This window comes from Heloderma suspectum, chromosome 3 (assembly GCF_057233095.1).
Source record: "Heloderma suspectum isolate Gila_16-S chromosome 3, 16-S_ref, whole genome shotgun sequence".
Classification (NCBI taxonomy): domain Eukaryota; kingdom Metazoa; phylum Chordata; class Lepidosauria; order Squamata; family Helodermatidae; genus Heloderma; species Heloderma suspectum.
Window position 1 is genome coordinate 307,472,639 of NC_139460.1, and position 23,938 is coordinate 307,496,576.

The following is a 23,938-nucleotide window of genomic DNA, read 5'->3' on the forward strand; positions in this document are numbered from 1 at the left end:
CCCTGCCCTCCTTTGCACACATGCCAGGGAGGGAGAAAGGCACTCAGTTCAAACCAAGCGGCTGCTGTGTAGTAATCTTGCAAAGAAACCAAAAGCAGGAAGCTCCGGAAAGGATGTGGGTTTTTGCGGGGGTTTTGCTTAATGTAGAAACACCGTTTGTCAGTTGTGGAATGCCCTCCCCAGAGAGGCTGATCAGGCACCTACCTTACACTCTTTTGGGCACCAGGTGAAGACCTTTTTATTTTTCCAGATGTTTTAGCTTCTTAGGGCACAATCCTATGCATGTTTAAACAGAAAAAAGTCCTACAACAACTCCCAGTATTTGCCAGCCAGCACCTTTAATGTTTTAATCTTATAATCCTTTAGAGATTTTGAGATTACGTAATGATTATATATAGTCTGTTATATTCTGGCATTGCTGTGACTTATGTTTTCTGTGGCTGTATTTATGCTGCTTTTGATTTTATGGTTTCATGTCCTTTGTATTTAAACTTTTTTTTATGTATATATTGTAAGCAGCCCAGAGAATTTTGAGTGCTTCCAGGTGGATGGGTCCTACCATTGCCAATCACAAAACATTGGGCAGCTGTTCTTACTTTTCCTCTGTAACGGATTTTTTTGTGATAAGAAAAAATAAAAACAGATGAAGCAGTGGGGAAACACAGGAAGATTACAAGTAGACTACAGTGTCTGGATCCATCATAATATTCTGTGAATGAGGTAGGGCAATTGAATGATAAAGCCTCACTGGGAGCACCCTTTTGAGCTAGGAGACAGCATACAAATGGTGGTAAATAAATAATACATTGTTGGAGCAGGTCCCACTGGTCCAGTCTGATCACACCTGTTGCCTGCCTGGCTGGTACCTTTGATCCTCTGTTCCAGGTCTACTCCCCACAAAAAACTCAGTTTGCCTTTGCTCCCCACACATCTCTACACCAGCCTAAAATCCTGCATTTAAAACGGGGCTTTCAGCTTCCATTTTAAATGCAGGATCCCAACAACTCCCTTTTTCACACGCTTCCTTTTCCCCCAGCCCCTTCCCTGCCCTTCTCCCCATATCTGAGTCTTCCATTATCTTTCATTGATCTCGCTCCTCTTCTTGCCACTTTCCCTCTTTCCCTCACAGAATGGGGTAATTTGATCACTCATTATCTACTATCTATTTCAGAATAGAACAAAGGGTATTTAGTGCAGGAGATACCTTGAATGATCACGGTGTCATGTAAAGAGCCCGCAAACTTCCGTGATGGAGCAATCTCAATCGCAGGATAAAAGCTCAGTGTGAAGGAACGTCAGGACAAGACAGGAAGTATATAGCGATACTTGGAATATTGCTTCTGTCAGATGGTTTACACTACATTTTTCCCTAGAAGGACTGCATGCTTCTACAGATAATAAAATGCCAGATCATGGGCCATGACCTGGAGCATTGCTGAGTATCGATAAGGCAAGGCTGTGGCAAATGCCAGTGTGTTTCAATACTGAGACATCCACACCCTGCCCCTTTGGATTGTGTCCTTTAACACAAGTTGTCACTGAAATATACTGTACTGTTGGAAAGTGTTTTGTTTCCATCAGATTGAAGAGCCGGTGTTTTTAAAAACATACATAAAAGTACTTTAATGGTCACTAGTATTTTGACGATTATTTTATTTACAAAGCACCTCAATCTCTCTAGCTTTTCTGCAAGAGGTTACTTAAAATTGAAGAACTTTGGTTTAACCTGTATGGTTTTGAAATTTATGAATGTACAGAGTAACAGTCGGCAGAGTCAAAGTTCTTAGATTGCATAAACACCCTTTTAACATACATGCACATACACAGACCTGGTTTGCTCAATAAAACAATCCACAGTTTGTTAACCATGGGTTATTTGGGAGTGCGCAGCAGCGAGTGACCAAGCGTGTTGGCTCCTGAGCTCTCACCTACTTCTGGTGGGCTAAACAACCCCAGGAGGCTTTATCTGTGGGTTATTCTCCATGAAGTCAGAACCTGGAACTCTGCATTGTTGAAGGAGAAACAACTCAGAGTTATAACCCATGGTTTGTTCTTGGGTTATAACTCTGGTTTGTTTCTCCCTCAACAACCCAGCGGTCTGGGTTTGGATGACCCAGAGAACAATCCAGGGGTTGTCTAGTGCACAGGAAGAGGGCAAACAGTTGGGAGCCAGCATGCCCCGCACACCCAAACAATCCACAGTTAAATCATGGGTTGTTTCATCGTGCAAACTGAGTCACACGTTCTTCTGCTCTGCTTCTTGCTTTGCATAGCCTTCAGAGAACAGTGTGTGTGCACAGAGTGGGGGATAGCTGGTCACACGATGCCACAGTAGAAGTAGAGGGTCTTTGTTGCCGTGCCATGACTGAGTATCTATCAGGCAAGGCTGTGGAGAAGGCCAATGCGTTTCGATGCTGAGAGAGGTTTCTGCACCATGACCCTTTGGATTGTGTCATTTAATACCAGACGTTACTAATATGTGTTGCACAGTTGGAAAGAGTTTTGCTTCCACTTGACATTGGCACCTTAAGGTCAGACTTAATGTTGCAACACTCCAAATTGCAATGGAAGGGACGTTAGCTGGCCACTGAATATAAAGTTTTTTATTTTGTATTCTTCAATAGTGGTGTCGATACATCCAAGAAAGAAACATTACCAGGCTGTGATAAGATTTGCTTTGAAGGTGTTGTCCCAGCACTTAAATAGTTTTGGAACATTTTAGTTACAAACCAATGGCGATAACTGAGTAATGTCCTCCAGAAGTATTATTGTGACTCAAATGACTAATACCTTTCATAAAATAAATAGTTTCAACAACATATGTAGAAAAGAGCAGTGCCCTAATAAACTTTGCCACATGTTAAACTGTGAAGACTTTCTAATTTCCATTTTCAAATGTAAATTTTTTGATGTTCTGAAAATTCAGAATTTGATATTTGGATTGTAAAAAATTCTTTTTGTCCAAAACACACACCAAAGCCAAGTCCCACTGAGTACTGCATCACTAACAAAGAGGACAAAAGAAGGACACAGATTTCATGTGGTAATGTATGCGCTTAGATGCAAATTTTGAAATAATAACTATAATTTAAATAGAAATACAATGCATCCCAGCATAATGGGAAGACTGTGACCAGGTGATCTGTGTGCGTGCTGTTCAGTCTGCTGTCCTAATGCTAACTGTTGATGGGCAACTTCAAGGCCCCTGCTCTCTTTTCTTATGGTTACTTATCTTTAAACCAGATAGCCTTTCAAATAGAGGACTGTAAAGTAGGACACATGGTCACCCTATCAGTGGGACTTACTCCCAAGTAAACAAGCATGAGATCAGGGAAATTCACACAAGACCTGAACACTGCTCAGTTTTACATTTAGAATATGAAATCAGAATTTCAAATTGTTACATGCAAATTTGAATGTTGATTTCCAAATTTACTTTTACTGTAGAGGGAAGGGGAACCCTATATTTTGAGCATGCAAAATATCCCAGTGGTACCTTGTTACCCCTGTGGTATTTTGCCATATATATGAAGTCTTTGTTTTGGCATTTAGGATGTTTTCTGAAGTACAAGTGCCATTCCAAGCACTAATGATTTCCAGCTTCTGTGTATTCTGGAGGGAAAAAATACTGATCCTGTGCATTCCATTGTAGGAGGAGGAAATGCTTGCATAAATGGAAATTAAAAAAACTTATTTCCAGGACAAAAGTGAAATGAAATGAACATGTTGGTGGAGAGCACACATGGGCCTAAGAAAGCAAGTAGTCTCAAAACTAGTGGGAGATCTGTGATGGGTTCTCCCGTGGTTTTTTAAAAGGGGTTTTCTAAAGGATCGTTCAGTCGTTAAGTCATGTCCGACTCTTCGTGACCCCATGGACCATAGCACGCCAGGCCTTCCTGTCCTCCACTCTCTCCCGGAGTGTGCTCAAGTCCATATTCATTGCATCGGTGTTTCTAAAGGATAGGTCCCCTGATTTGGGTCAGGCCTGTGGCATTGGAGGAGGGGACTAAGTCTTCTCCTGCATCATTTTCCTGATCTGCATTCCCACCCCCACCCCTCCAAGCATTTACTTTGCAGGGGGGAAACATACAACTGCCCATACAGACAAAGGGTAGGTAAAGCATCTACTCCAGCCTTCCCCAACCAGTGCCCTCCAGATGGGGTTGGACTACAACTCCATCTGGAAGGCGCCTGGTTGGGGAAGGCTGATCTACTCACTTGGGTGCATTTCTTCTTGCCCAATCTACAACCAAAAAAATGCAGAACAAAAAGTAGATTTCTGCTTAATTGCCCCTCTCCTTAAAATCCCTAATAAATGAGGCAGCCAAAATAACATAGTCAAGCTAAGTCAGTAATAGCAGAAATTCCTAATGGGCAAAATAAATGCCTTCTAATCACAGGACTTGGGAGTTTTTATAAATGTAAAATGTCAGGTTTCTGAGAAGGAATGACCACACCACAGCCCTTTGGTTGTTGTTTTCTGCATTGCCCTTGCATCTCTCTTGTTCTGCACTGAATGCCACAGAGCAAATTCACTGGGACACAAGATGTCTCCCGTTCATGGATCATGGCAGTTCCCTCCTCTGCCTCTTTTGTGTAAAACTTTAAGACTTCACAATTTGCTATGAAGCAACTTCCTGGGAAAGCAAGGAAAACAGATACACCTTGCAAATGCATCCACCTGAAGCTACAGAACAGACGCAACCTACCAGCATTCATTTTCCATATTTTTACATTTTTAACAAAATGCTGTCTCCCAGAAGCAGTGAATAACACATTCTTTCCAGTCTTCCTCTTGCACAGATGCCTCTATGCCTGCTGGGAACCTCCCAGATACTCCATTTCAGTAGCTGCTTTGGGTCCTTTGATACCTCTTTTGTTTCGGCGGCGGAACTCTTCTGCAATTTCATCAAATGACTTGCCTTTGGTTTCTGGCACTTTGAAGTAAATGAACATAACAAAAAAGGCAAGCAGAATGGCAAAGATCAGAAAAACGTATGGTCCGCATAGTTTCTGTGATGGACAAAACAGAAAGAGAAAACCTGTTAATCAAATTTCCCCCCCTTTAGCAGCAGTGTTATTGGTCAGAAGCCCTGCTGAGGAGGCTGCATTTTTGTGATTAGATCTCTCTCTCTCTCTCTCTTCTAGAATATTACAGCATTACCGGTGTTTGTTTTTTTAAGGTTGAGTCCAAGTCGTTTTGGTGCCTGAGATGGAAAAACTAAATAGTAACCTTCCCTCTCCTCCTTCCCCAGTTGAAATTGTTTTGCTGAATCTGGTATTAAGATCTGATATTCATCATTCTGAAGATTTCCATGTAAATTTAAAATAATAAAAGCAAGCATCCATAAGGACTAAGCATAGTCCTTATGGATGTCAACATAGGCTTAAAAGGATAGGAATAATGCCTTTCAAATGCAAGAAGGGAGCTCCACAGTATGTTTAGTGATCAGGAGGCCATGTTTAGTGGCCTGCATAGCTCTTTCACCCTCCACATAATTGGCAGAAGTAGAAGGAAAGCTACAAAGTTTAAAAATTCTGCGACCTGTATGTAAATATGCTTAATCTGCATAATTTATACAGCCTGCAGAATTCAGCTTTTCTCGGTGCTTCTTAATGCAGATTTCCCTCCCCCTCCTTGAATTACCTTGCTGCAGATTTTTAAAAATAAAATAAATTGTATCATATACTGTCCCATGTAATTGGCACGTGGGACTGGACTGGCATGCTTGGTCACACTTGCCAGGCAAAATCCCTTTTGAGCTGAGGGTATATTATAATCTTGGTCCTTGGACCACTCAAAATGGGCCACTGGATGTGACTGAAAGGAGAAGTGGGTGCATTAAACATAGGAAGCTGTCTGATACTGAGTCAGGTGATCGGTCCACCTAGCCCAGTGCTGTGTACTCTGACTGACAGCTGTTGTCTGGGCAAGAATCTTTCCTATCATCCGCTACCTGAGATCCTTTTATCAGGAAATGCCAGAGAACAAATGAGGGAGCATCTGCATGCAAAGTATATACTCTGACACAGCTATGGCCCCTCACCTCCTCTCCCATCATAGGGATGCCTTCTATGATACCAAAAGGTGGGACCATAGCTCAGGGGTAGATTGCATGCTTTGTGCATAGAAGGTTCCAGTTTTAATACTTCAAGGTTTAATACTTCAAATCCTTCAGGTTTAGTATTTAATACTTCAGATACTTCAGGTTTAATACTTTAAATACTTCAGAAAGTATTAGTCGCAGGTGATGTGAAAGACCTCCGCCCAAGACTCGGGCGAGCTGCTGCACCTTTGGAATAGACAATGCTAGGCTAAATGGAGCAATAACCTGACCCAAGTAAATTGCACCATGCTGTGTCTTCACTGGATTTGGATTCTGCTCCTGGATGGCTCCCATGTAGCGGAGCCCACAATGCCAAACAACAGGGTGAACCCACTAAGAGATTTAAAGTTACACTATTTATGCGATATCTTTTGTTCCATAATGCTTACTATTACTATTAATGATATTAATATCTTTCCCTTCCTCTCCAGGCAGGGTACCTGATTCTTCCTCCCACTTGTATCCTCACAATGATCTTGTGAGGTAGGTTTTACAGGGCATAACATTTTGAACCATATACACAAGGTCATGCCTTGCTGCTCTGCCTCCCTGAATCTGGAATGATCATCATCCTATGGTCCTCTACCCAGAACAAGCAAAGAATTTCCCACCTTCCTCACAAGCAAGAATGAAAAGGGTTGTGACAAAGTACCACATTTTAACCTGTCCTGAACTGTGAAGTTGAGTTAAGGGCATGAATCCAAGTTAGGCTTTGTTAAGTTTACATAGTTTAGATTGGCCAATAAGCAACATCTCCACCTCAGAGTACTGAAGAGTAGCCTCTCCCTTCTAAATAAGGGAGTATACAGTAACCAAATTGCAGACCTCTCTTGAGGGCTGGCTGGAGATTTTTGTGGGATCTTGAGTTTCTGTCCTCCCCCCACTCCTTCCCTGGGCACATTCTCATTTTATGCAGTCTCCAGCCAGGCCAAAGTTAGTGCACACTGCCTCTGATCTGTCCAGGCTCCTTCTGAATGTGCTACCTCGACTGCAGAAGTGTAGAAATTCAGGCTTACCAGCCAAATCCAGCCCATCTTAGATTCCAGTCCAACCCACTAGGGTTCCCCAGATGGCCACACCTCCTTACTCTACACCCCCCTTCCCCAGACTGCCAATTGTTTGGTGGTTTGCTGGCTTTTGCCTGTTTTGCCTTTGGCCCGTCTCACCACTGGAATGTGGCCCCCAAAAGCTTCTCTGAAATGGAATTTGGCCCTTGGGCTGAAAGAGGTTCAATGCCCCTGCTCTACTGCCAAGATGGTGGCAAAGTGATAGGCCCTCAAGCTAGGTACCGCATGAGCCTTGGCCAATCATCCTCAACCACTAGTCATGGAGACGTCTCCTTTCACTGTGTTTTTGTTGACAGAACTGTGGTTCTCTTCTCTTTCTTGTTGCATCAGTGGGTACAGAATTCATACACTCTTAGTTGTCACTGCAGTCTAGAAATGTATTTTCTATATGTCACTTTGTATTTCTAGCCTGTTCCATTCCCTACATTAAACTTTAAATGTATCCGAGCCCCTTGACATTCTCATGCAATGGGACTTCATTGCAATACAGTAAATGTTGCGGGTTTTCTTACAGCAATGTATGGGAAGAACATCCCGATGCAGAAGTTTGTGAACCAGTTGCTAAAACCAGCCATTGCGACGGCAGCTGGGCGAGGACCTTGGCTGAATAGCTCGGCAACAATAAACCAGGGAATTGGTCCTGGCCCAATTTCAAAGAAACTGACAAAGAGGAAGACGGAAGTCAGGCTTATGTAGCTCATCCATTCAAACTTGGGCTAAAAGCAAAGCAAAACAGAAGCATATTAGCAAGGTTAGAGGTTACATTTCCAATGCATCTGTCTTCAGCCATTGTCAGTGGGCAAGACCGGATGATACCTGAAAGGACAACTCCAGCCCATCATGGGGAGCCAGCATGCCAGATCCATATCTGACACCCCCTGCCATTCACATAGGGAAAGCCTGTCCAAGTATGGCCTATGTGTACGGTGGCCACTTGCACATCCCCAAAAAAGAGGACACCAATCAGAATAACATCTGCATATGCACAGGTATATTTATAGATGCAAATATAGCAATAAGAACCAGTGGGGGCTGGGGGCTCCAATGTCAGTGGGGTGGTGAATCCGCTGTGGGTTTCAGTCAGAACCAGTCTGAACTGGTTCTGACTAAAATCCAGAATGGATTCACCACCCTACTGACATTGGAGCCCCCAGCCCCCACTGATAATAACTATTATATAACTACAAATACAAGCCATCTCAAGATTGACTGAGTGACCTGTGTGTCTGCTCATGCTGCTGCCCAAGTGCAAAGTGTTGATGGGCAACTTCAAGGCTCGCACTCTCCCTCCTTATGCTCTCCTTTCACTTTAAACCAAACAGCTCTTGAAATACAGAACACCTTCAAACAGAGGACTGTACCCTGCCGGCTCTCCAAAATGGAGGATTGTCATCTGTAAAGTAGGACACCTGGCCGCTCTATGTAGGCCTCGATCATATGGTCGAATCCCAGATTCTATCAAGTGATGGATATGTTGGCCTACATGTGTGAGATTTAGGTTGTGTTCAGGTGGACCAGAGTGATGGAGGTGGAGATAGTAATCTCGACTCCACACAATGGGCCAGACTGGTTCTTTCACGTATTGTCCAAACCCTTGACTTTATTCAGTGAAAAGCAGCAGATTATGTTTTCACTAATGTTTTCTGTTTACACAATCAACATATAGGTGATATTTTCCCCCAGGTTGACTACCATGGCTTGTGTGTACACGTTCTGTGATTGCTCAGGTAAGCACACATCCTCTCTGGGTTGGCCACTGCTGCTTCTCCTCCACCCCTTCTGACATGTCTGGGGAAGCAATGTCCTGTAAATAGGGTAAGACTGGATACAGCCAGACCAGGTTGTAGAGGAGAACCACTGTTATTCAAACGAGAGAGCAAGCTTCACCTGGAAGCTTTTAAAGGGGGTCAAGCTTATCATGTGACTTGACCTGGCCAATAGATGCCTTCTGTGCTGGTTTGTCTGGTTACTCTATAGTTAGAGTTGCCTGTGCTTAGTGGGGGTGCACACCTGCCACTGCTCATGCTCCTGGTTCAAACTCCACTGTGGGCCTGAACCATGAGACTTACAGCACTCTTCATGATAGACACCACCAAGAGAAAACACCAAGAGATAACAAATAACACTATAGCCCCACCTATTGAGAGAAAATGGTATTACCCCCTCACACAACAATCCGAAAGAGAATCACACAAATCTTTTATTTAGTAATGATGGTTGGGTAAGACAAGTGTCTACAGCTCTGTGGGACTAAACTGCCTTGGTTGGCCTCAGAAGGGTGATATAGATATGCAATCAATAAATAAATAACACATAACCTTGCAATTTACACTGAATGAATGCATGTCTGATTATCGTACAGCTGGAGCATTTTGTGAAGGGGAATTAAATGTTCAAACTTAGCTGATGGTAACATAAATAATCTCTCAACACTCACAAATAAGAGCCTTACCTGAAGCACAAGGCCAACGGTCATGGTTATTGCACAAAACATCATGCCTAACAGGCCAGCCATAAAGAGGGAGCGCCTCCCTGCTTTGTCCACCAGGAAGACCTGTTCATGGAAGAAAAGAAGAGCCAGGTCGAACAGCTTTACATCTGCATTGCCACAGTCAATAGTCTGGAAACTGGCAGCCTGACGCGGCTGCATGACGCATGCAGCAAAGTTCCTTGCAGAGTATTAGTAGGATCCAGATTTAGCTAGCTTACGTCCTATTGATTTTAATGGGCCTACTCTAAGTATGGTTAAATCAGGATCCAACCCAGTGTCCACACCAGCCTTCCCCAACAGCATGTCCTTCGGATATTTTGGAGTCTCATCTGCACCCCACGTCAGCAGCATGGGGGATAACACTACTGACCTACTTTAGAGAACTGTTGCAGGGGTTAGAGAGACGATGTACGTGGAGTGCTTTGAACTCTGGAAGTGCAGTATGCAAATGCTAAATTTTGTAACTAAGAACCTGTGTTTCAGTTTGTTTGTTTGTTTTCCTCCTCCCTCCCCAAACCTTTTCCTTTTGTGTCATGTCTTTTAAATTTGAAAGCCTGAGGTGAGAGTTTGTCTTATTATTAATCTTTGTAAGCTACTCTGGGAGCATTTATTTGGCTAAAGAGTGGGGGGGAAAATGCTTCAAATAATAGAAAACCCATAATGCTGTATGATATTATGTCTAAAGAATGGGGAATGTCTCTCACAATGGTTTTTCCTAAGGCCTGTCAAAGGGCGCAATTTGAAGTACTGGTTTTGACCAACAAAGTTGTTAACAGTGCCAAACCATGTTACTTGAAGGACCACCAGTTCCCACTTGAACCTGCCTGGATGTTAAGATCAGTCTCTGAGGCTCTGCTTTGGGACATGAAAAGGTAAAATGAGGAAGGGCACAAATACCAGAGAGAGAAAAGAGAGAGATGGCATTTCAGTGGGGCACAAGAATAAAGAATTAACAAGCCAACATGTTTTGAAAAATGTCCTTGTCAGGGGCATTTAGATGCACAACATGGTGTCTTCAGTTATGCTCTGTGGACAAATGAATCCATTCCAAATCTCACCATCTTCCAAGGGGAGGAGAGAGATGACAAGGGACAGGGTCTCTTTTGTTGTGGCCCCCATCTCTGGAACTCCCTGCCCCAAGAGGTACAGCTGGCATCATTCTAGTTTTCTTTCCAGTGCCTATTTACCTGGGCCTTTTCAGTGTCTAAGGTTTTTATGCTGGCATTTGATCTTATTTGATTGCTCTGCTGTGGCTTGTTCTATTGTGATTTTTTTTTTTTTAATGATTCATCATTTTTCAGTGGTGACTTAATTATTTTATTGAAAACCACCCCAACAGGATTGCTGAAGAGTGGCCTGTACATATTTTAAGTGAAGTAAAATAAATAAGGGGATACCTCATTAGGGATTTGACAAAAGGATGGCAATGTTTCTTCATCTCTGGATGAAGGGGGGATGGCCCTTCGAATGGGCAAATCGCCTGCAGCAATGGGTTCTAAGGCCAGTGCTTAGCAGATTGTGGCACAGAAACATTGGTTGGTCGGAGAGAGAGAGAGAGAGAGGAACATTTCTAACTAAAATTAGCTGAAAACTAGGGTTGCAGCCTTGTTGCTCTCTGGGGGAATCTTCTGTCTTGCAGGAGTCTCTGTTGGCTTCCATGCTTGCTCTATTTGTATATTTGTAAATAAAGCAAATGTTTAAAGGAGACTTTAAGATTTAAAGAGACTTTAAGTTCCAGCTGGGAGCTGTCGGGCTTTTTTCTGTCTGAACATACATAGGATTTTGCCTTTAGTCTCTATTGGTCCCGCTCATGCTAAGGAAACTAAAGATAGTAGCCCTGTCACTGGAATATCTCACCCCTCGGAGACTGGGCAACATGTGAGAATATTCTTGCAGAACAGTGTATCTGTATGCCCATGTCCTTCTTATTGAGTTGCCAGGCCTCCATCTGTCCAGCTGGCTGCAATTACACATTATTGGGATTGCTCTTTCTGCTACCTTGGTGCTCAAGGTTACATCTAGATGGTTACATCTAGCAGGCCAATTGATCTGGACCACCAGTCATTGACTTTTGGATAAATATCAGGCAAGAGTGAAAGGCTAGTGGTTAACAAAGAAAAGAGCAAACACTGTCAGGAAGTTAGTGAAAATGCATCTACTGCAGATGTCAAATGGAAGACGGTATTGAAAAACAGTCATCCCTGGTCATCCTAGGTCAACAGAATGGTATCCAACTAACTGGGCAAAATAGGTTGTTGTTTAGACTGTCAGTAGAGTCTGAGGGCATTTCTGGATATATTTTTTTAGCCTGGATTCACTGCCCCCCTTCTTTACAGCAAGATTCTTAACCAGGATTACTCAGACACAAGTCCCATTGATTTCAGTAGAGCTTACTCTCTAGTAAAAGTGTGTAGGATTGTAACCTTAGTCCTACAATCTTGCTAATCTCACATGCTTTCCATGGGGAAGGTCCAAGGTTCAGTCCCTGGCATCTCCAGGTAAAGACTCTGCTCGAAGCCCTGGAGACCCATTGCCAGTCTGGGTAGACAATTCTGAGCTAGAATGGACCATTTCTCTGACTTGGTTCAGGACAGCTTCCTATGTATCCAGCTCCAGCTGCACAATATCCCATCCTCATATAATGAGGAAGCACCTCCTCCCATACGTTCCGTCCATACTCTAAAATCTTGGCAGGTCTAGAGAGTTGACAGTTTTCTGCTCTCTAAGCTCCCAAACATTGCCTTAAATAAAATAAACAAGAAGTTAACTTTTTGTTAGGCAAAACCAGTTCACAAAATGGTATGCCACTGTTAGCCTAACAAACACAGTGGCAAGCCATGGTTGAGATAACAAACAGTTATAGCCCCACCTAGTGACAGAATATGATATTTCCCCTTGTACAACAATATGAAAGAGAATCACACGAGTCTTTTATTCAGCAAGACATTCCTCAGCAGTTCTATGGAACCAGACTAAGCATATTACATTTAAACCTGTATTTACTTACAGCAACAACAGTGAATACGGTGTTCACAAACCCCACTCCAATGGTCGCATACACAGGTTGGCCGACCTGAGCTGTGTTAAAAATGTCAGTAGAATAGTAGAAAATCTAACAAAGAAGATAAGAGTAAACTGTTAAAAGTACTAATGGCTATTGACATTTATCTTCTCACCACACTATGCATGTGGACATGGAGCTGATTTTCCTGGTGTTCCAGGACATCACTGGTACAAATAAGCCTTCAACTGTATTTACAATAATGCATATATTATCCAGAATAGATTGACAATCTATTAAGACCTTGCAGTTGGCTTCAGACAACATAGATCATGCTTAGAGTATGAAGTGATTACCTGCATAATGTGTCTACCCAGAAGTAAGTCCCATTGAGTTCAATGAGACTTACGCCAACTTACAGCGTTTCCATGCTGCACAGTGACAAAGGGAACCCCTTTGTGACCATGCAACACAGAAAAGCTGTTATCTCCAACCAGAGATAACACAGCGGATAGGAGATAACAGTGGAGAAAAGCTGTTATCTCCAATCAGTGGAACTGTCTCTGACTGGAGAAAACAGTTTTTCCCTAGCATGTGGTGACAAAGCAGATTTCTTTGTCACTACACAGCACGGAAAAGCAGCAAGAAAAGGGGGCTGGGGAGAGGGGGACGACCATGGTGAGAGGGGTAGGGCCTGTGGAGAGGCTGGCAAGCCAAATGGGGCAGCCTGAAGCCCATATCTGTCTCACAAGCCAGAAATTCCCCATGCTTGTTATATAGGACTGCAGCCTAAATGTGGTTAGTTGCTAGGACCCATCACTTGGTACACTCACAGCATTAATTCCCGAAAACTGCTGAGCGATATGAACCCCTATGGCCACTAGGAATGGCTGTCTGTAGATCGGGGCAGTGATGAGCTGCCAGATGGAGACGGGCTTTTCTCTTGATGCTTCTTCTTTTTCTTTCTCCATGTCCTCAATTTCCTTGGTGGGGTCATAGGCTTCTCCTCTCAGCCTTTTCAAACCTAGGAAGGGTGGGGAGGGGGGGGATCATGGTTACTTCTCTTCTAAAAGGGTAAATGGAAATCATCCTATGCAGCCCATTCACTGCAAATATTTTATAAATTCAAAAATGACTGGTGAGAACCATGTGGCTTTCACATCTAGCTCTGTTTCCCAAGGGAAGATCCTCAGCGCCTCAGGAACCCCATCACTCAGTTCATCCACCTAAGCATATGAATATCATCTTGAGGACAGAGCAGTCTAAAATAAATGATGCTGTGCACCCATATTTGTTAATTTGCATGTTATTAATTACAGAAATTGGGGGAGAGGTGTATCACAGAATCATAGAATAGTAGGGTTGGAAGGGGCCTAGAAGACCATCGAGTCCAACCCCCTGCTCAATGCAGGAATCCAAGTCAGAGCATCCCTGACAGGTGGCTGTCCAGCCTCATCTTGAATGCCTCCAGTGTGGGAGAGCCCACGACCTCCCTAGGTAACTGGTTCCATTGTCATATGGCTCTAACAGTCAGGAGTTTTTCCTGATGTTCAGCCGGAACCTGGCTTCATGTAACTTGAGCCCATTATTCTGTGTCCTTCACTCTGGGATAATTGAGATGAGATCCTGGCCTTCCTCTCTGTGACAACCTTTCAAATACTTGAAGAGCGCTATTCTATCTCCCCTCCTCTTCTCAAGGCCAAACATGCCCAGTTCTTTCAGTCTCTCCGCATAGGGCTTTGTTTCCAGTCCCCTGTTCATCTTCATTGCTCTCCTCTGAACCCTCTCAGTTTGTCCAGTTTCTGGCAGCTCCAGTTACAGAATCTGGTACGTAGTAATAAGAAAAAGCCTCCACCCGAGACTCACAACCCATGACACCCCCTCCCACAGGTCTTAATTGCACTGCCTCACCCAGAGGTCTGTCCTTCTGTCTGCCCCTTCACCCAGTGATCCTGATGCACATCTGTATCAGGATCACTGGGATGTGTGCGCGCACACGCCTTTGTGTGTATGGGTGCGTATGTGTGTGTGTGTGAGTGGATGCACATGTCCCCCCCCCCAAGCCAGAATCACGTGCAGTTGTGCACCCCTGGTATAGATGCAAAGTTGTGCACCCCTGGTATAGATGGACCAATAGTCTGACTCAGTATAAAACAGCTTCCTGTGTTCCTAACTGTGTTCCTGATTACCTCCCATTACCCTTCTTCAGCTCCTACACACTGCCAGCTGCCATGCTTCAGCCTTTACCCAGCCCAATGCCTTTCCAGAGCACTGCCTCCTTCCTCCTGCTTCCCCTCTCTTGAATCCACCTCCTGGTTCACCATGGGGAGAGGGAAGTCTCAGAACTACATCACCTCCCCTTCCTCTTCTCCATCAGAGCTAGGCCCCACCTCAGAGAGGAGGCCATCTTGCTTGCTTGCCACCACCACCACCCCATCTCCCAATCTGATTTCACTGGGACACTTTGAAGACTGAGAAGTCCACAGAGAAGATAAAAGTTCTATCTCAACATGGGCTTACTTTTTTTGGCTTCTTCTGTGTTTCCACATTTAATGTACAGGTACCGAGGACTCTCTGGGCAAAGGAAGAGCAGGAAAATCTGAAGAACAGCTGCACAACCAGACAAGCAAAGAAGCAATGGCCAAGTTTCATCTCTGCCCAGGAGAAAGTCTAGGCCAAGAATCTGAGGGAACATGGATCCATAGATTAGTTTCTTGACATCAACAATGAAGAGTTCATAAGAGATATAATTTAAAGAGAACCCTTTTCCCAACACATACATCTTCCCAGGAATTGGGCTTGTTTACACCATCACTTGTCCTGAGAAAACTACCCTGTGACTCACTTTGGTTTTAGTGGAAGCATGAGGAAAAGAGATCTTTGATTTCCTTGGACTTTTCCTTGGATTTAGGGCAGAGCTGTAATAATACTTAGCATTTGTATCACATTGGGAAGTGATTCATTGGGAAGTGAAATGTGATTCAGAGCACTCCACAAGCATAACTTGTTGCAAACCATGCAACAATAGAATCCTGTAAAGTGACTATGATGACGACCCTCATATCGGGGATGGAAGTGCCAAGGCTGAGAAAGAGAGTGGCACACCTAAGCCTGCCTGGTGTGTTCATCGCAGGGACTTGACTTCCTGATGTGAAGCTCAGTCTCTTAGCCACTATGCTCCATCAATATCAGGAGCCCCCAGGGTTAGACCTGGAAACCCTCCGCTTTGTGTTTAACTGCCTTGTGTAGTGAACCACCAGGACTGTGGATTGGAGCATCTTCCTTGATTGTTCAGTATCCTCAGGCTCTGGTCAGATCCCACCCACCCAAGCTAGCCATTGGGTCCTCATAGACAGGAAGCCCTTTGCAGACTTTCCTGTTTGGGCTGTGGTGTTTTGGTCTGCTCTGTCTCCTGGCTTGGTCCCTTGGCTCTAAGTCCCCTCTGACACCTGCCTACAGCTCAGCAATGACAACTGAGAACTAGACATTATAGGAAAGAGAACAGCACTGCTTCTGCAAACATTCAGTGCCGGGATAGCAGGACATGGTACATTTCCTCGCCACTGCCAGCGAATGATGTGAAATGGGGTGTCCTGTTCTCAGGCAGCAGGAGCCCACAGCATGGATGATAGCAATGATCAGGGTCAAGAGGAAGACAGCACAGTGTGGTCTTTTGTTTATTTATTTGCTTGCTTATTACTGCATTTATATCCCATCCTTTTTCCTTGAAGGAACCCAAGGTGGCTTACAGGATCCTCCTCCTTTCCATTTTATCCTCACAACAGCAGCCCTGTGAGGTAGGTTAGGCTGAGAATCAGTGACTGGTCCAAAGTCACCCAGTGAACTTCATGGCCAAGCAGGGAAGAGAACCCAGATCGCCCAAGTCCCAGTCCAACACCCTAACCACTACACCACACTGGCTCTCTCACTGGCAGACAGCTTATACAGGTCCAGAGGAGAAGATCAGAGTCAAGTTTGCAGGACAAGGACAGATCATTGAGTGCCAGGAACTTGTTCCAGCAGTCCTATCTCCAAATGCAACAGAGTCTTGTGGTACCTTAATGACTAACATATTTATTTGTTTAATTGTTGTGAACCACCCAGAGAGCTTTGGCTATTGGGCAACATAAAAATGTAATAAATCAATCAATAAAGCATAAGCTTTTGTGGGCTAGAGTCCACTTCACCAGATGCATGAAGGGTAATCTTAAGTTAGCAGGTATATTGGCACATACATTTTTAAGCTTTAATGTAACTGTCACAGTCTGCATTTTTTGCATTTCACTTCTCTCTGACCTCACTTCTTACAATTTTCTCCTCTCCCTCCCCACTCCGCCTGTGAAAGTGTATGTATGTCTATATGTTGGGGCATCACTGAGAGCTATCATCGCCAGAATGTCCAGAGGGGTCGAGCCTTCCCCAGCTTGCTGCCCTTCAAATGTGTTGGGACTGCAACCCCTACCATTGGCCATGCTGGCTGGAAACAGTGGGAATTGCAGTCCAAACACTTCTGGTGGGCACCAGGCTGGGGAAGGCTGCATTAGTCAGTTGCAGCGAAACCAACCAAGAGTCGTGTGGCACCTTAATACATTTATCATGGCATAAATGTTTGTGGACGAGAGTCCACTTCATCCACTGAAGGGTTATCCTAAGTTGGCAGGTGTGTGTGTGTGTGTGTGTGTGTGTGCGTGTGTGTGTGTGCACACATGCACACACACACATTACTAATCCCTCCTACAGTTACCAGTGCTGATTTGAATGCCCAAGGAACCTTTTCCTTTTAAGACAATTTCCTGGAGGCTTTATACCCATTTGCTCCAGTGTTTTGTTTTTAAGGGGGATATCCTTTATTTTAAGAGATGACTCCTTATTCCAAGACATGTCACAGTGAGAAACAATTGTTGTCCCTCTAGTTCCATACATTTCTGCAAAACAGAACTCCATAACCACAAATCAATTATCCTTTATTGTCAGAATGTTGGTCTCGCAACCCCTAGAGGGCCCTCACATGGGCAAAATGAAAACATATTTCTTGGCATTAAGCATTAGGTAAGGTAGGGTACCCCCTTCGTCTATCCTGTGAGCAAAATGGCACTCTCTCGGTAACTCTGCCGTATCATTGGAATGGTTCAGTTATAAAGACTTGCCTTTGGCAGGGCTATTGTAAACTAAGGGCCAGTTTGCACACCATCCAAGAAGCTCCAGTGCTCTCTTGGCATGCGAGCATGCAGAGAAAAGTAAATGACTGAACTAGCTGATCACAGATATAGCCAGCAACCATTCTCAGGATCACAGGAGCCATTTTCTACTCACTGCAAATAGAGATGGTGCAACCTGAGTCTGGCTCAAGGGAAGGGCCAGAGCTCACTGGTAGAGCACCTGCTTTGGAGAAGGTCTGAGGTTCAATGCCTGGCATCTTCAGGTAGGGCTAGGAAAAGGCCCTGAAACCCTGGAGAGATGCTGACAATCAGTGTCGACAATACTGGGCTAGATGGACCAATGGTTGTCAGGGTGGACACTGAGCCCATAGAATCCCAGAGTAGTTCTGATGCTGAGGAAGAGCAGTCGCTCCTTCGGGAGAGGAGCGCGCTCCTCTCCCGAAGGAGCGACTGCTCTTCCTCAGCATCAGAACTACTCTGGGATTCTATGGGCTCAGTGTCCACCCTGACAATGGTCTGACTCAGTATAAAGCAGCTTCCTATGTTCTTAATGGCCTCAAACCCTAAGCTCTGAGATCTTTTGCTTTGGGTTTTTTAAAAAAGTCATGTTTCCCTAAATTCCTCTTGTATTAATGACAAAGTAAGATCAAAACCATCCAAGTTTGAAGAACAAGACGTTCAATATAGGGCTTATGGCTGTCCCATCTAGCACCTGACTCATACGTGGGTTCCATGGTCATTTCGTCCTCCCTGTGTTCTTACGTACCTGGCTGACAAGAATGCCAATAACTACAGCAAGCTGGTGCAGTGATCCCAGTGCACCTCGAAGAGCTGTGGGCGAAATCTCTCCAACATACATTGGAGCAAGTCCAGAGGTGAGCCCTGGGCAAAACATGCATATGAGTCAATGATCGAATCAGTACCAATAATCAATTATCTTTGTGCCCTTAAGAAGGTTCTGGGCATGCATAGGTGCAACCAGCAGGAGGGAGAACATATTTCAAAAAAGATAAGGGAGTCTGTCCTTTTTTTTTTGGAGCTCTGGAAACATGGAGAAGTGCCATAAGTTCAATGTTTTGCATCCACAGCATGGCAGGGATGGAGGAAAGACAGTGCGTGAATGCAGCCCAGGTTCAGAACTGTCTGAATATTTTATTTAGTTAGCCTTTCTTTGCTTTATTATTGTGCAGTTCCACAACCCTCTGTAGCACTGTACCATTTCCACATTGCTGTGCTTCACCCTCCCTCAGCTTTCCCCACAGTTCTTGCACCTTCTAGTGCTTTGACATTATCATGGGGTCTGATCTGCCCAATTGCCAATCAAATCTGCCTTAGACAGCCCAGTGCCAGATCTGAGGGCTTCTCCAGCAAGGTGTCTGGCATCAGTGCCCCTCTGGCAGGCTTACCAGGCATTGTGAGCAATTCAAAATAGAAGCTTCCTAGCTGCCTGCTGCTGTTGCTTGGTAAAGCCAGGCCCTGGACATTGGGCAGGTGGGACCCTAGAGCACCAGCCGCTGCCCAAGCATGCTGATACCAGGCCTACCAAAGCCTCCTCCTTCCTTTTTCTGCCATCTCATCAAGCATTTCTACACCAGGCTAAAATCCCGCAACTTGACTGGGGCTTTCTGCTTCCATTTTAAATGCAGGATCACAATGGGCTCTCTTTACACGTGCTTCCCTTCCCCCCTTCCACCCCTTTATCTGCGTGTTCTATATGTTTCATTATAAAGCCACTAGATGGCGCTGCGGTCTAGCGCCTCTTATTGCCCGACTTCCTCTTTTCACAAGGAAATTCAATGCGCTGTAATTTGATAGCTCATTATCTCTGATCTTTAAAAAAATGGGATAAAGGTCATTTAGCGCAGGACACACCCTGGAGGTTGACAACGTCATGTTAAGGAACCGCAAACTTCTGTTAGTAACCAATCTCAGTTGCAAGATAAAAGTCCTGTCTGGAGAAGCCCATTAAAGTCTGGCTTTTTCTTCTCTTTTCTCTTGTTGCTCATGCCATCTGGCATACTGATAACAATTCCAAGCTGTCCAGCAAAACATCTGGGAAACTTGGAGAGAAATTGATCTTCAGCTGAGATCCGCCTCAACTTACCAGTGTGAAGTCCAGTTAATGCTCTTCCTATGATAATAAGGACATGCGAAGGACCATATTTTGAAATGCCCAAAAAGATATTCCCAGAGACTGCAAGGATGTTCACCAGGATCATGGCTCTCACTCTGAAGCAAAGGAGGGAAATCAGTTCAACATTTGTACAAAAAGACCCCTGAGCCTCATTCACTCACTTCACAATAGGACAGTATCAAAATGATTATGGCTCTTCCACAACAGATAGACCGATGAAAATTGGTAGATGTATAGTCTGATATACTCTGACTATTAGACAAGTTTGAAAATTGAACTTTAAGCCCACTTCATTACTGCAGCCATTACTAAGACACAGCACTAACCAAGTTCTCTGAATGAGGCATTGAAACCAGGCTTTAAGGGGGTCTAGAAAACCCTGATTAAAAGTGCACCTGCTTAGGGTTAACCATGATTAAACCTGGTGCTGCTATAACCCTTAACCATGGTTCAAAAGGGTAGGGAGAAATCATATTTGAGAAGATAGGGAGGGAGAATGGAAATCCTGCACCCCAACCCCAATCCCTTAACTATAATTAAGGGGTGAGGGATGGAACATTTGCACTAACCCAGGCAGGCAGGTAAAGTCCAGTATTCTATGACATCCTAGTGCATCAGTGATGTTTCTTGGTCCTGATGCTTTAATAATCTAAACATTCTCTAATTAAGATGCACCATTGGAAGTGCATACCAGCCTCCTCTGCCCTGAGTTGAAACTTCACTTCTCTTGCTTACAAGAGAAGAAGAAGAGCTTACAACCCCAGGTGCATCGGCATTAGGATTTTAATCCTGGGCTTGAGGTTTCTTCACCCTTGTCATAAACCTCTATCATGTCTCATACCTTGGACCAGCAAACATCTGGAGCTGCCAATCCCTCTATGCTCACTGTAGGAAGCCCATCGGAGAGAAGAAGTCAATGACACTGTCATGTTCCACAAGGGGCTGGAGGGGGGTGAGGTTGGAATCAAGTGATATCCTGATAGGGTCAACTTATAGATGTTCTTTTTGTTGTATTTCCTGATACTGTACATGGGGAGCTGAGGGTAGAGAAGACCACTTGTCCAAAGTGACTCATTGTGTCTATAGACATGGTCAGAGTTAGGACAAACTTCAAGTCTTGGAATCTACATGCTTAACTCCACTGATTTTTTTTTTTGTCCCCAAAGAACAGAACAACTTTTGAGTAGCTAGATATTCCTCATTATAGGGCTACAATAATAATTACAGGTCACTCATGCTATGACAAACACAAGGATGCTAGCAAAATATGGCATTCCCATGTTGAGGACTCCCCTTTTTCCTTCCGTATAGTCACATTAATTCCATGTTATGACATCACAATGTGCAGTTCCACACTACTGCTCTAGAACAGCAGTAGGCAGAAGGCAGCTCTGGGTCTACTGGTAGTTCTCTGGCTGCTGCTGGTGGGGATGAATGGAAAGGCATAATGTCATGCATGGAGTACATGATATTTCATATTATGGGGAAGGACTACTTGATGAGAAGATGTTATTTTTCATCACATCCTCATGTCATTCATAGTGTATAAAAAGGTAAAGGTGTCCCCAACCAGTCGTGTCCGACTCTAGGGTGCGGTGCTCATCCCCGTTTCTAAGCCAAAGAGCCAGCACTGTCCGAAGACGCTTCCGTGGTCATGTGGCCGGCATGACTGAACACCGAGGTGCACGGAACGCTGTTACCTTTCCCGCTGAGGCGGTACCTATTTATCTACTTGCAATTTCTTGCTTTCAAACTGCTAGGTTGGCAGGAGCTGGGACTGAAGATGGGAGCTCACTCCGTCACGTGGCACCCAGGTCTCGAACTGCTGACCTGCCAACCTTCCAGTCTGCAGTTCAGCGTCTTAACCACTAAGCCACCGCGGCCCTATTATAGTGTATAGATTCACTCAAGTGTCAGCTTAGGGCAGGGGTCCCCAAACTTTTTGGACCCGTGGGCACATTTAGGAATTTGAGACCATGCTATGGGTACCACCACAAAATGCCTAATCAGGGGATCACCACTTTGGTGCCTCCCTGTCGCATCTATGGATCTTAGGCTGCATCTTATTCATGAAAAAAAAAATTTCCATGAAGCAGGTAAATAATTTAAAGGAGCGTGTACATCAGTGATGATTAAAGACTGTTCCAGTACAAAATGTGTCTGTGTAATAACCTCCTCCCAAAAAGAAGCAACTACTGAATATTGCCAAAAGAATATAGCTAATGCTTAAAAAGAAGCATTAGCTGTATTGTACTACCAGCAATGAGTGAAATTAGACAATCCCTTATGAAAGAGACATTGCGGTTTCCAATAGACATGAAACCAACAAATGGTCAGCATAAATGGATTTTGTACACCCTTTTGACAGCTAAAAGACTGATATTAGAAGGATAAACACCCACTTCCTATAATGCAATGGATTGAGGACCTTACAACGCTTTCAGTATTTGAACTGGTGGCATATAGGCGCCACCTCCAAATGGATACTTATTTGGATATTTGGTCCACTTTTGTTGAACTCCATGTATAATTGCTAGGAAGTTGTATGCAGTTCATACAAATCCATGTATGTATATTAAAACAATGGGGGATTAAAAAAAAAAATCAGGTGCCTCCGGGCACCACGTTGGGGACCCATTTGTGGTGCCACTGAAATTGCCTGCGGGCACTGCGTTGCAGACCCCTGGCCTAAGGAATAATTCTGTATTATGAACAGTGGTTGGCCTTAATAAAAGTATTAATTGATCCCATGGGTTTTATTATCATAAGCCCACATAGCTACTTGGTCTAGATTAAAATGCCAGTGTCTTCATGGACTCATCATAATTTCTGTACAGTGCCGAATTGGTAGTGATGGTGGTGATGATAACAACGATGTCATATTCCCCATTAGCCAATGATAATGATCATCATCCTCAACTGGCCTACAATGTGAGATTAATTTTCCTGGCCACTTGTGAAATCAAACAAAAACTGCTTGTTCTCACCTTGGCATCTTTTCTCCAATCCATCCAACAGTGAAGGAGGAAATCATTCCACCAACAGCAAACATGGCCACAGACAAGGACCAGAGCATTATGACTGTAGGGTTTTTCATTATGTCATCTGTAATGCCCAGCACCTTGCCATAGTGCATCATGATGATCTGTGGTGACAAAAATTTATTAATCATTTCATTTGCCCTAAACAGCCCACAAATCCTTTGAAATACCAGGGGCTATTCATATAGTACATGGTGCCTAATCTGGATATGGTTGACACCAAGTATACACTCAACAGGGAGCTTCAGTCAATCCCGTTACTCTGATAAATGTACCTATATGGTACACATTTGCTAACGTGTTTGTCACATTTATATTTTTAGGTATATGCTTAGAAAAAATTTATATATATCTACATCTGTCTATCTACACACACACACACACACACACGCACTTACACACAACAACTACTACGAATAGTACAAATCAGACAACAATATGGTGGTTGTGTTTGGACATAATGACAAACCATAGTTTAGGGCTATATGAATCTCAGGCTCATGCCCTCCCCTCTCTTTCTAGCACAGCTAAAAGGAGGAGATTGGAAGCATTTGCTTCCATTTTCAACTAACCACAGTTTGCCATCTTGTCTTAACTAGAACAAACTATGGTTAGTCTTAACTATGGATTGTCCAAACAAGCCAACTTCAAACTGTTTTGATAAACTGTAGCTAAAACTAACCATAGTTCCTGGTTCAGATGTAATGATAAACTGTGGTTAGTTGAAAACAGAAGTGGGTGCTTCCAATCTCTTCTTCACAGCTCTGCCAGAGGAAGAGAGGGGAGTGGGAAGGAGCAGGCTCATGCATGTAATGCTAAACTATGATTACATTTTTTTTTAACTGTGTTGCCTAATCTGGTTTGTAGCAGTGGTGCATTCTCGGAAAATCTGGGCAGGCATCCCTTGGCCTTAGGGCCAAAGGACCAAGGACCAAATA

At 44.0% G+C, this 23,938-nt stretch overlaps 1 protein-coding gene across 3 annotated transcripts in view; it reads right to left on the reverse strand.

The window, feature by feature from the left end:
• Positions 1 to 1,642: 1,642 nt before the first annotated feature.
• The window catches only part of SLC2A2 (solute carrier family 2 member 2), a 34,422-nt gene continuing 12,126 nt past the window's right edge, over positions 1,643 to 23,938 (reverse strand). For all 3 annotated transcript variants that reach the window (XM_084842066.1, XM_084842067.1, XM_084842065.1), the window contains 9 exons: positions 22,947 to 23,104; positions 19,930 to 20,054; positions 18,592 to 18,707; positions 15,187 to 15,349; positions 13,500 to 13,690; positions 12,673 to 12,777; positions 9,627 to 9,728; positions 7,687 to 7,890; positions 1,643 to 5,013 (listed from right to left, as the gene is read on the reverse strand). In XM_084842066.1, coding sequence (XP_084698192.1) covers positions 4,810 to 5,013; positions 7,687 to 7,890; positions 9,627 to 9,728; positions 12,673 to 12,777; positions 13,500 to 13,690; positions 15,187 to 15,349; positions 18,592 to 18,707; positions 19,930 to 20,054; positions 22,947 to 23,104 — 1,368 coding nt within the window. In that variant the 3' untranslated portion in view covers positions 1,643 to 4,809. The remainder of the gene's footprint in view (positions 5,014 to 7,686; positions 7,891 to 9,626; positions 9,729 to 12,672; positions 12,778 to 13,499; positions 13,691 to 15,186; positions 15,350 to 18,591; positions 18,708 to 19,929; positions 20,055 to 22,946; positions 23,105 to 23,938) is intronic.